Source organism: Hoplias malabaricus, chromosome 15, assembly GCF_029633855.1.
Source record: "Hoplias malabaricus isolate fHopMal1 chromosome 15, fHopMal1.hap1, whole genome shotgun sequence".
Classification (NCBI taxonomy): domain Eukaryota; kingdom Metazoa; phylum Chordata; class Actinopteri; order Characiformes; family Erythrinidae; genus Hoplias; species Hoplias malabaricus.
In genome coordinates, this window is record NC_089814.1 from 8,867,923 (window position 1) to 8,880,289 (window position 12,367).

The window sequence follows — 12,367 nt, forward strand, 5'->3', positions numbered from 1 at the left end:
AAGCTCCAGGAGTGGATGAGATTCGTATCGAGTTACTGAAGGCACTCGATACTGTGGGGCTGTCTTGGATGACACGCCTATACAATATCGCATGGATCTCGGGAACGGTGCCTTTGGATTGGCAAACCGGGGTGGTGGTTCCTATTTTCAAAAAAGGGGACCGGAGAAAGTGTGCCAATTATCGTGGCATTACACTTCTCAGCCTCCCCGGGAAAGTCTATGCCAAGGTGCTGGAAAGGAGAATCCGTCTGATAGTCGAACCTAGGATATTGGAGGAACAATGCGGATTTCGTCCTGGCCGTGGAACTATGGACCAACTCTTTACTTTTGCACAGATGATTGAGGGGGCGTGGGAATTTGCTACTCCACTCTACACATGCTTTGTGGATTTGGAGAAGGCATATGACCGTGTTCCCCGAGAGATTCTGTGGGAGGTGCTCCAGGAGTATGGGGTGCCAGGGTCGCTCTGGCGAGCCGTACGGTCCTTGTACTCTCAGAGTTTGAGTTGTGTTCGCATCCTTGGTAGTAAGTCAGGCTTGTTCAGTGTGGGCATTGGACTCCGTCAGGGCTGTGCCTTATCTCCACTCCTGTTCCTGATATTCATGGACAGGGTGGCGCGGCGTAGCCTGGGGCAGGAGGGCTTCCGTCGAGGATTTCGGGAGGTGGCATCTCTGGTTTTTGCGGACGATGTTGTTCTTCTGGCTTCTTCGCACGGAGGCCTCCAGCGTTCACTTGAGCAGTTTGCAGCCGAGTGTGAAGCGGTCGGTATGCGGATCAGCACCTCCAAGTCTGAGGCCATGGTTATCTCCCGGAAACAGATGGCATGCTCCCTTCAGGTAAGGGGTGAGAACCTGCCCCAAGTGAAGGAGTTCAAGTATCTCGGGTTCTTGTTCACGAGTGATGGGAAGAGGGATGGTGAGATTGACCGTAGGATAGGTGCAGCGTCTGCAGTAATGCGGTCACTGTACCGCACCGTTGTGGTGAAGAGAGAGCTGAGCCATAAAGCAAAGCTCTCAATTTACCGGTCAGTCTACGTTCCCACTCTCACCTATGGTCATGAGCTCTGGGTAATGACCGAAAGAACAAGATGGCGGATACAAGCGGCCGAAATGAGCTTTCTCCGACGGGTCGCTGGGCGTACTCTCCGTGATCGGGTGAGGAGCTCAGTGACTAGGGAGGAGCTCGGAATAGAGTCGCTGCTCCTTCGCATTGAGAGAAGTCAGTTGAGGTGGTTTGGGCATTTGATCAGGATGCCTCCTGGACGCCTCCCACTGGAGGTATACCAGGCACTTCCAACTGGAAGGAGGCCCCGGGGTAGACCCAGGACACGCTGGAGGGATTATATCTCCTGGCTGTCCTGGGAACGCCTTGGGATCCCCCAGGAGGAATTGGTGGATGTTGCAAGGGACAGAGACATCTGGGCTTCTTTGCTCGCCCTGTTGCCACCGCGACCCTGAAATGGAGAAGCGGAGAAGAAAATGATGATGATGATGATGATGCAGTAGAAACAGAGTGTATGTTATTTTTTAAAACAAATTTTTTTTCATCAGTTTATCAGTTTTATGTCATTGTTTGTAAGGTTTAAAGTATCCAGACACCTTTTCTTAGTAATTAATTCCTGTACCCTAAAGGAACATACACATTCAGTTGCACAAACATATGTTTATGAGCAGGACTGTGCTTAGTCAAAAATATCTCAGCACAATAACCACAAATCCTTACATTAGATACAATCACAATTTATTAACCCATATTGGCAATGTTGTACATGGTTAAGATGCTGAAAGACACACTTGAGGCAAAATCAAATCAAATCAAATTTATTTGTATAGCACTTTTTACAACTGGTGTCGTCACATAGCAGCTTCAGAGAATTCCAGTAAGACAAATATTTGAAATGAAATGTAAAAATCCCCAGGTGAGCAAGCCAAGGGCGACAGTGGCAAGGAAAAACTCCCTCAGCTGAGGAAGAAACCTTGGGAGGAACCAAGGCTCACAAGGGGTGACCCATCCTCCTCTGGTCAGTCTACTGGTAATAATACTCTGAATAATCTGTAAAGAGAACACACACACCCCACGTCAGTACAGGAGACGGAATGTAACACTTACATTTAGAGTGCCAAGTGTTCTTGATATGCCATGAGATTTAAGCCTCAAGATTCTCTGACCATGTAACACACAGTGGGCAATCCCATGAACTATGAAGAACACTTAGCCAACAATGAAACGTCAAGTCATTTCTCTTTTCATCACCTCAACTACCATGTGTCCAGTAACCCATCTGGCAAACTTCTCTGGGCATTCTGCTCCACTGGCTCCTATTGGCGGGAGACGATGGCTGGAGGCCTCCATCTTGAATTCTCCACTAGAAAAGGAGCAAAGTAGTGTCATTGAAATACACCTCAGATGTTCTATATTTGATAGAAATAGGTGATGGAGCGATTATATTTATGCTCTTGATTCCAGATGAAGAACCAGCTGCAGAGAAGTTTTCTTGACCAGCTTTCCTGTTGACCCCTTTGACATAGGCAAGCCTGAGAAATTTGGTTTGTGGTAGTCCAAGCACCTGAAATATAAAAAGAATAGAACCACTCTGCATTCAGAAGCTGGCTTTCTCTCAGTACGTATAGGTCACACCTCCGTCATGTTTCAGTCTCTTACAGTGTCTCTAATCTGAAAAACCTTTACAACTGAATTTACTGGAGCAATAAAGAAGCTTGAACAGCTTTAATAACAAATGCATGATAATTTTGATATAAGGTCATATTTAAATGTAACGTACAAAATTGTAACCAAAAACACGTTTTTTTATATAGAATTTAGAAGAGGTTTCCTCACCATTTGCTAGCTCTCCAGTTTGCGTGCTGGAAACCAGTTTGATGTGTTTATGAAGCCTCAGTGTCTGTAAATGAGTGAAAAAACAAACGGTCTCAGTCCGGAGTGCTTGTCTTTCTCTTTTCTCTGCTCATGGCAGAGGCACCTGGAGTATTTTTAGACAATGGAGAGAACTCCATACATTGAAAAGCATGAATAAAATGAGGATATTGCTCTATTCCTGCTCCACTGAGATGAATATTTATTTATTTTACTGGTAGTGACTCCATAAACAGAAATTTGTTTGTTGAAAATTTAAGTTAACTTTAGCAAAAAGAATTTTAGTGAGAAACAGCATGGTTTTTAAAGACTAAGAATATGTCAATACTCTTGTATCCAGACAAGGGAATTTTTTTGAGTGTATGAACAAATGTACTCACAATTCCAGCATTTAAGGGAGGCTAATTCAACATTGCTCGCGGGCAAAGCCCGTCATCATCCCAAGATTCATTCGCTGGATTCAGAGTCGGATGTTGTGCCACCCTGAATCCATGGATGTCGCAAAGCTTCCTCTGGGGTAAGTCTCATCATGGGGTCCCACCTTAAGGGGTCAAGTGATAACACATGCCTCATTAACCCAGACAGACAACAACAGATCCCTTTTTGAATAAAACTGTTCAGTGATCACTTACATCAAACAGCGTTTGATAAAGTCCACGAACGCTGGGTCGTCCGTGTTTAGAACTGCTGCCAGATCTACGGAGCTGGGCTTTCGGTTCTTGCCCTTGAGTGTGTAATTAAGGCTTTCGTCTACATCTGTGACAAAAAAATAAATAAAAATATATAAAACAGACCGCTCAATACCATATCCTTGCCTATTATCATGACACACACTTATCCTTCCCACATGAAGTGCTCACCAAAGAACCGGTGTCTGCTGTAACCAGTCTGAAGAACGTAATAAGGTGGCAGGCCAATCACCTGAAATATACATTTACAGAAAATAAACACACACACGTCACATAGAAAATAATGTTATCTAAAATGTTAATGTGCTAAATAGTGTGCCGTATGATCATGAGGCTTATTGCCCATGAACTCGAACAATATTACCAGTTTCAACTAGCTCAGAGACCCCTGCGATATTGGGAAATGTGATGAGAATTCAAAACTGTTATTTATTATTACTACATATATAACTAGAAAAGCAAAGTGTGCCTTTACCTCAGCGATTTGTTCAATCTGATCATTCTCATCAGCTCCGGGAAAAAGAGGGCGACCCATATCGAGTTCAGCCAGGATGCAGCCCAAACTCCACATGTCAATAGCGCAGGAGCTGGGCTGACCCAGCATTAACTCCGGAGGGCGATAAAACCGGGTTCCGATTCCTGTGCGCGCTAAAGAGCAAGATGTAGACGTAAAGATTAAAAAAAGATATATTGGTCCCACATACATGTACAGGTACGCAAAATTTGTTTCACTCACGTCTGAAATCTTCATTGTAGCTGCATCCAAAGTCAACCACAGTGATGCCTAGGCCGTCTTGTGATTCCACGATGTTCCCCTTTACACATAATAATGATGTGATCAGCTGTTTATTTATGAGATTATTTTTCCTGTTTACACTTTCCCTTTTATATAAGACAAGTCTCACTGCTGCGCATGGATTTTGATCATGTTATTGTGTGTTGTTGCTCAAATGAAAAATATCTATAGCAGCATTCAGCAATACAAACTCTAAGTGTGCTTGTTCACTCGTGTGGAACAATTCTGTTGTTTTATATAATGATGGAAAATTTCCATTTCCTTATTTTGATTTACAATGTGACTCTGCCAAGTTCTCTGAAAATATCACAACCAGGCATCGGGGCTGATAGGTTTAACAGTACAGAACACAACATGAGCCATTCTTAATCTACAAAATCTGGAACACCAGAATTAAAATTGAGTTAAAATGATGATCCAACAGACTCCAACATCCTCAAATGGTTTTTAAACATCAGCGAATGTTGGCTGTGGTGGTACTCACAGGCTTAAGGTCACTGTGGACGATCTTCTTCTCCTTCAGAATGTTCAAGGATTTTAGCAGCATCTCAGCAAAGTGGCGCACCATTTCCTGGCTGAAGCCGTAAGGGCCTTCCCTCTTTATTTTCTCATCCAGGTTTGGCCTGAGCAGACAAAAAGGTGTAATATTAATTAAGGACCCTATGCTGCAAAAGGGGATACCTCGTCGAGTGGTTTCCAACACTCATCTTGGAGTTCCTCTGCTTTCTATGTTTTGATGTTTTTTTGCTGATTAATTATTATCATTAGTCTGCTAATTAACAAGCCCTTTCTAAAACAGGGTGGATGTGTTTGTTCTCCAGGACGGGGAGCAATTAGAGTAGTATAAAGCTGTGCTCACACATATACACTCACCCCATGAGATCAAAGGTGAAGCATAGATGATTGCGGAAGTAGAAGAACTCCTCCATACGTATAACGTTGTAGGTACTGTCTATGTTCCTCCTCCGCAAATAATGCAGCATTCTTAGCTCCACCATTCCTTGTTTATGGTGACTAAACACAGGCAAAACAACACCCAGAAAACCAGTTTAGAAAGTACCATGTGTAAGCTAGCAATATATACTGTATTAACTAATTAGCACCATACTGCAGACATCAATTGTGAGAAGTCATAAAGGTTAAACATTATATGACCAAACATAATAACCTCGGATTGTTTCGAATGATTTTGATAGCCACCATCTTCTGGGTTTTGTGATCCCGACACTTGAAGACTTGGCCAAAGGTTCCTTGTCCAATGAAGCCCAAGACTTCATAGCGGTACGCTAAGTGGTCATGAATCACCTGAAAACATAACAACAACAAACTTGATCTCCTCCCCTTCATCTACTGAAATGACGGACGGTATTAAGCTTCTTCATGTAGAAATGAACTAGAACCCCACCTGTTTGTAGGCACCATGCTTATCATCGTAGCCATGATTATGGGCCTTGCCAAAACAGCCATGAATCTTCTTGGCTTTCAGTCCCAGGTACCAAATCTCAGAGTACCCCAAAACCTCTTGCTGCTCAAACACAGTCAGCCTCTGCCCAAAGTTCTTTTGTACGTCTGAAAGACATACAAAAAATGGTAAATAAACCTTTTTGATTCCATTTCATTACCTAATAGGTGTAGTTGTGAGGAGTCCATTGATATTAAGAGTTTCAGAAACACTTTTTGTGACATTACAAGGATACAAATGGAAGAACATTTTCTATATGCAAGAAAGACCACAAGAAATCTCTTGGAGCCGAGGGAAAATGTACAGACTGGCTTTCCTATTCTGAGATGCTTCTTAAATGTAGACTCTACATTTTTTTACCTTGTGGACACATGGGGAGCGGATAAGTCTCCAGATGCCTCTTGTGCTGCTGCATGAAGGATGAGCAATTGGAGGCACTGTTCTCTGAAGAGTTCCCCTGAACTGGCCTTGTCTCCTTATTGATAATATTCCACAGACAATGCACATGAATCAGATAAATGTGCCAGTGTTGGCCAATAAGAATACTACTGCATATATTTGCATATATTACACACATATTGTAGTATGTGTATCTTGTAACAGTCCCACTGTAAAGGAGATATGTCAACTTTAGTTCTGTTTGACAATCAATTATTTTAATTGTGATGGCTTCAGTGTCTGTAGAAAGCTGGGTGCCAGGCTACTTACAGGATTCAGACGTTTGTGTGTCATCAAGCCGGAACTGGGCTGCCTTTTGTCATTGATATGAGGCAATTTACCCACTCCTTGGACCTTGGACTTAGCAAAGGCTGCAGGTTGAGGCTTCGGTTTTATTTGTGGAAGTTTGTGACATCCATTGTTCTACATAAAAAGAAAAGGCAAGTGAGTGCCCAAGGCATTACAGTCACATGTCTAGCCTGCTATTCCATCCACACTCACAATTACATTGTATACAAAGTATACCCATTTTAACTGTACAACACGGTACTTTAAATAAAATAAGCCTCATTCATGAAATCTTCATTAAAAAACACAAACAAACCGTACGAAAACTTTCCATCGTGCATTTTAATTATATTTATTAACATTTATTTAAAGTTCAGTCAAGTCACATGATACGTTCAGCATTTTTCAGAAATTATAATAATCCTGCCAGTCAAAAATTAGGGAACTCTGGCGGATGCGTGGTATGTGGTAAAAGGAATATTTACAGTGAGCTTTATCTAGTCATGAATCAACGGACGTCTTACCAGATTTCTTGTCGAGCCTGGTCCCAGTTGAGGCTTCTCAGCTTGAGGATTTTTCAGCTGAGGGAGTGCATCAAGCTTCCCAGCCTGTGGAGGTAGATAAACACATCACACACACTGTAAGTCACACACACTGAACTCAAATAAGGCAGCAATATTGTTGATGCTGCAAACATGCCAGTCAAGGACAGTGTTAAGCAGAGTATCAGCTGTATACAAACCAGTGGACAGGTAAATGTGGCTATACACTGTGAAACAGAACACTGTGTATTACAAGGATAAATGTATTTAAATATAGCCCAGTCTAGAGAAAGTATCCCAGTTCAAGTCTGTCATCTCTGTTAATGGCATAGAGCCGTATTCGTTGTAGTTTGTGTCAGTCTCATTCAGCACAATTCCTGATTTAAGCAGGAAACACCTGAAAGTGTTAAGAAATAATTCTGCCAGTGAAAGATTAGGGAACTCCTGGTGGGGGGTAAAGGGAACTCTTTGCAAGTGGATTTTACTATTGCATGTATGAACGGAAGTCTTACAAGTCTTCTGGGACAGCCTGGTTGAGCCTTCTCAGCTTCTGGTTTTTTAAGCTGAGGGAGGGCATCAGGCTTCACACCCTGTGAGGGCAAATAAACAGAGTAGTACAAGATGAGATAACTTAATAAATATAAACCCTCTGACGCACTCTACGACACACACACACACAAATCAATTAAGGCAGCAAAATTGGTTATCCTATGAACATGCCACTCAAGAACAACACTCAGTAGGGATTTAGCTATGTACAAACCAGTAGACAGGTAAATGTGTCTATACACCGTGAAACTAAACACAGTGCACTCTTAATGAGTGGTAAAAGAAATGCTTTACAAATTAGCTTTACCACTGCATGAATTAACAGACTTTTTTCAGTCTTACCAGTTTTCTGGGATTGCCTGGTACCAGTTTAGCCTTCCCAGTTTGAGGTGTTTTAATCTGGGGAAGGGCAGGGAGTGCATCAAGCTTCCCAGCCTGTGGAGGTAGATAAACACATCACACACACTGTAAGTCACACACACTGAACTCAAATAAGGCAGCAATACTGTTGAAGCCGCAAACGTGCCAGTCAAGGACAGTGTTAAGCAGAGTATCAGCTGTATACAAACCAGTGGACAGGCAAATGTGGCTATACACTGTGAAACTGTGTATTATGAGGATAAATGTATTTAAATGTAGCTCAGTCTAGAGAAAGTATGTCTTACCGGTTTTTTGGGATAGCCTGGTCCCATTTGAGGCTTCCTAGCTTCAGGCTTTTTAATCTGGGGTAGGGGATCAAGCTTCCCACCCTGTGGGGGCAAATAAACATAGCTCAATACAAACTGAGATTACTGAAATAAAAATACAAACCTTTCTCTCTCTCACACACACACACAGATAACAACAGACATATATATATATCGTTTTGTTTCCTCATATCTGATATTGTCTTTGTACCATTTTGAATTAAAAATAGTGTTAAAATAATTTGAACATCACTGCACTCTTTATTCACACTTTTCACAGCGTTTCAACTTTTCTGGAAATGGGGTTGTGGTACTATCCATCCATCCATCATCTGTAACCGCTTGTCCAATTTAGGGTCGCGGGGGGTCCAGAGCCTACCTGGAATCATCGGGCGCAAGGCGGGAATACACCCTGGAGGGGACGCCAGTCCTTCACAGGGCAACACAGACACACACATTCACTCACACCTACGGACACTTTCAAGTCGCCAATCCACCTGCAACGTGTGTTTTTGGACTGTGGGAGGAAACCGGAGCACCCGGAGGAAACCCATGCGGACACGGGGAGAACACACCAACTCCTCACAGACAGTCACCCGGAGCTGGAATCGAACCCACAACCTCCAGGCCCCTGGAGCTGTGTGACTGCGACACTACCTGCTGCGCCACCGTGCCGCCCCGGTTGTGGTACCATTTTTATCTATTATACAGTAGTTTGGTGTTGTGTCAGTCTCATCCAGCACTATTCCTGATATAAGCAGGAAACACTTGAGAGTGTTAAGAAATAATCCAGCCAGTCAAAGATTAGGGAACTCCTTGCAAGTGGATTTTACTATTGCATGTATGAACGGAAGTCTTACAAGTCTTCTGGGACAGCCTGGTTGAGCCTTCTCAGCTTCTGGTTTTTTAAGCTGAGGGAGGGCATCAGGCTTCACACCCTGTGAGGGCAAATAAACAGAGTAGTACAAGATGAGATAACTTAATAAATATAAACCCTCTGACGCACTCTACGAAACACACAAACACAAATCAAATAAGGCAGCAAAATTGTTTATCCTATGAACATGCCACTCAAGAACAACACTCAGTAGGGATTTAGCTGTGTACAAACCAGTAGACAGGTAAATGTGTCTATACACCGTGAAACTGAACACAGTGCACTCTTAATGAGTGGTAAAAGAAATGCTTTACAAATTAGCTTTACCACTGCATGAATTAACAGACTTTTTTCAGTCTTACCAGTTTTCTGGGATTGCCTGGTACCAGTTTAGCCTTCCCAGTTTGAGGTGTTTTAATCTGGGGAAGGGCAGGGAGTGCATCAAGCTTCCCAGCCTGTGGAGGTAGATAAACACACACTAAGTCACACACACTGAACTCAAATAAGGCAGCAATATTGTTGATGCTGCAAACATGCCAGTCAAGGACAGTGTTAAGCAGAGTATCAGCTGTATACAAACCAGTGGACAGGTAAATGTGGCTATACACTGTGAAACAGAACACTGTATTACGAGGATAAATGTATTTAAATGTAGCTCAGTCTAAAGAAAGTATCCCAGTTCAAGTCTGTCATCTCTGTTAATGGCATAGAGCCGTATTCGTTGTAATACAATCCCTAAATCCCTAAAAAGTGGTAATACAATCCCTAAATTTCCCTAGGGGAAATTTAGGGATTTAGCCGTAAAATTAGGGAACTCCTGGTGGGGGATAAAGGGAGTTCCTTGCAAGTGGATTTTACTATTGCATGTATGAACGGAAGTCTTACAAGTCTTCTGGGACAGCCTGGTTGAGCCTTCTCAGCTTCTGGTTTTTTAAGCTGAGGGAGGGCATCAGGCTTCACACCCTGTGAGGGCAAATAAACAGAGTAGTACAAGATGAGATAACTTAAATATAAACCCTACGACACACACACAAATCAATTAAGGCAGCAAAATTGGTTATCCTATGAACATGCCACTCAAGAACAACACTCAGTAGGGATTTAGCTGTGTACAAACCAGTAGACAGGTAAATGTGTCTATACACCGTGAAACTGAACACAGTGCACTCTTAATGAGTGGTAAAAGGAATACTTTACAAATTAGCTTTACCACTGCATGAACTAACAGACTTTTATTTCAGTCTTACCAGTTTTCTGGGATTGCCTGGTACCAGTTTAGCCTTCCCAGTTTGAGGTATTTTAATCTGGGGAAGGGCAGGGAGGGCATCAAGCTTCCCACCCTGTGGAGGTACATAAGCTGAGATCAGTAGCTGTGATTAATTAAATCATTATAAACCCACTCAACAACCAAAAACGAGTTAAACTATATTCATACATTTTTAGCTTACGGCTGTTTACACACAATTTAAAAAGGAACTTATTTCATAAAAGAGAGACACACATTACAATTTATAATGTTAAACTTTTTACAATTAACACCACAATCATAAACAAAACTGGTCGCTACAACTCCTTCAATCCTGTCCGCCATTTTGCAGAGTAAACCTGGAGCGAACTAAGAACACTACAAAATGGCGGACACCTTAATTAGTACACTAACTAGGGCTTAGGGTGCGACTTCAGACACACCCTATTTTTCTGTATTAATAGGAAACTGGCATGTGTCACATTATATTTTTACCCTAGTGAAACAGAAAGTCATAAATGACAGTAGAATAGTTCCTGATCACTCAAGCCACATTGAAAGGTACTTGAAGCGGCTTTATCTCATATTTTTAAAATTAAAACAATGTACCAGTAACCCATTAATTTGAGGTGTTTAAAATTTTACCTCTGAGACAATTTTGTTTAATAACAAGTTTAGTGATCCTACCTTTGCAGGAAAAGTAGTTCTCTTCTGAGCCTTTTCCATTTCTCTTCTGGAGGTATTCATCCAGGTATTTTAAAGTATGTTGATATGTTTGTTTCACACCTATCTTTGTCAAGCAGTTAAACAGGTGTGTTACCGATGATCATTCTGAAGCTGAACGTTCAGCGACACCTCTTATAAAGAATGAGTTACGTTTGTGACATCAACTGTGATGTCACAGAGGCCGTTGTTTTGTGATGTCATTTAGCACTAGCGAAGAAAATACCAGAAAATTCCAGAAAATACCATCGCTGTGTCCATTTACACACGTGCATTGGATGTATACTAACTGTCAACGTGAAAGCAACACGTTATGTACAAATCAATTTTCATAAATAACACGAAACTGACGCTGAAATTGAACCTGCGCCGCAGTTCACAAAGATCGCCAGCAGACGGCGACAACACTACACAGTAAAAATACTGTTCAACTACACACTTATTATACTGTAATGTATATCTTATTAGAAGGGGTTCACAGTCATTATTTGTATGTAGCACGAGAAAAAAATGGGAAAAGAAAAACTGAAAAATGGCTTCCCAAATCACCAGGAGCCTTTGAATTTCCAGGAAAATCAAATCCCCTATTTCCTGTCTAGGATCAAACTGACCTCATAACTTTACCAGTTTTCCCAAACCTTTTCAGACTAGATTTGTTTCATCCAGGTCTCACAAAATGCATTTACTTTTATAATTTTTGTAATAATTCCAGTTGAATTCACGCTGTACTCTTCTGTAGCTGTAATCAAGGGAAGTTATTATGCCAATTACATATATAAAAAATGGCATGAAGAAATATAATATTGGCACATTATATACACATATATACATAATTTACATAAACAATTGTGTGGGTTTTTTGTATGTCTTTTATTTGGCATGCTGTGCAAAAAATGTAAATAAATACATAATGCATTGATGGGCAAATAATTTAAACGTTTATTCATTTGAAAACAATATAAAGGAAATATTTCATTTTATTATTATCATCATTATTATTATTATTATTATTAATTATACCCATTTTGAATTTGATGCAAGCAACGTTAAATTAGCATGGAGCAACAAATGAGTGTTAAAGTGGTGTAAAGCTGCAAAATTAACCATTTCCTTGACAGCAGGTCAGTGATATGACTGGATTTAAACCAGTGAATTTTCCCTGCTATTTGGAAGCATGCTGTAATGAGATCCCACAGG

General features: G+C 41.4%; 1 protein-coding gene across 3 annotated transcripts; it reads right to left on the minus strand.

Moving 5' to 3' along the window:
• Positions 1 to 1,804: 1,804 nt before the first annotated feature.
• Positions 1,805 to 11,271, minus strand: LOC136668750 (dual specificity tyrosine-phosphorylation-regulated kinase 4-like). 3 transcript variants are annotated; one of them, XM_066646433.1, is made up of 23 exons: positions 11,135 to 11,271; positions 10,449 to 10,541; positions 10,087 to 10,164; positions 9,564 to 9,656; positions 9,185 to 9,262; positions 8,304 to 8,387; positions 8,005 to 8,073; positions 7,602 to 7,679; positions 7,072 to 7,155; positions 6,530 to 6,682; positions 6,182 to 6,296; positions 5,765 to 5,928; positions 5,528 to 5,664; positions 5,233 to 5,373; positions 4,844 to 4,982; positions 4,300 to 4,378; positions 4,039 to 4,211; positions 3,735 to 3,795; positions 3,507 to 3,630; positions 3,255 to 3,415; positions 2,839 to 2,902; positions 2,254 to 2,566; positions 1,805 to 2,052 (listed from the first exon to the last, which is right to left on the minus strand). In XM_066646433.1, the coding sequence occupies exons 1-20, from the start codon at positions 11,192 to 11,194 to the stop codon at positions 3,322 to 3,324; spliced, it is 2,097 nt and encodes a 698-aa protein (XP_066502530.1). In that variant the 5' UTR covers positions 11,195 to 11,271; the 3' UTR covers positions 1,805 to 2,052; positions 2,254 to 2,566; positions 2,839 to 2,902; positions 3,255 to 3,321. The 3 variants fall into 3 exon arrangements, with proteins under 3 accessions (XP_066502530.1, XP_066502529.1, XP_066502532.1); XM_066646432.1 differs by having other exon boundaries at positions 7,981 to 8,073; XM_066646435.1 differs by lacking the exons at positions 7,072 to 7,155; positions 7,602 to 7,679; positions 8,005 to 8,073.
• Positions 11,272 to 12,367: the final 1,096 nt, after the last annotated feature.

Coding starts and splice junctions, on each gene's coding strand:
- LOC136668750 (XM_066646432.1), bottom strand. CDS start 11,194: ATGAATACCTCCAGAAGAGAAATGGAAAAGGCTCAGAAGAGAACTACT. Junction 5,929..6,181: donor GCTCCCCATGTGTCCACAAG/GTAAAAAAATGT, acceptor TATGTCTTTCAG/ACGTACAAAAGAACTTTGGG. Junction 3,796..4,038: donor AGATTGAACAAATCGCTGAG/GTAAAGGCACAC, acceptor TGTATATTTCAG/GTGATTGGCCTGCCACCTTA.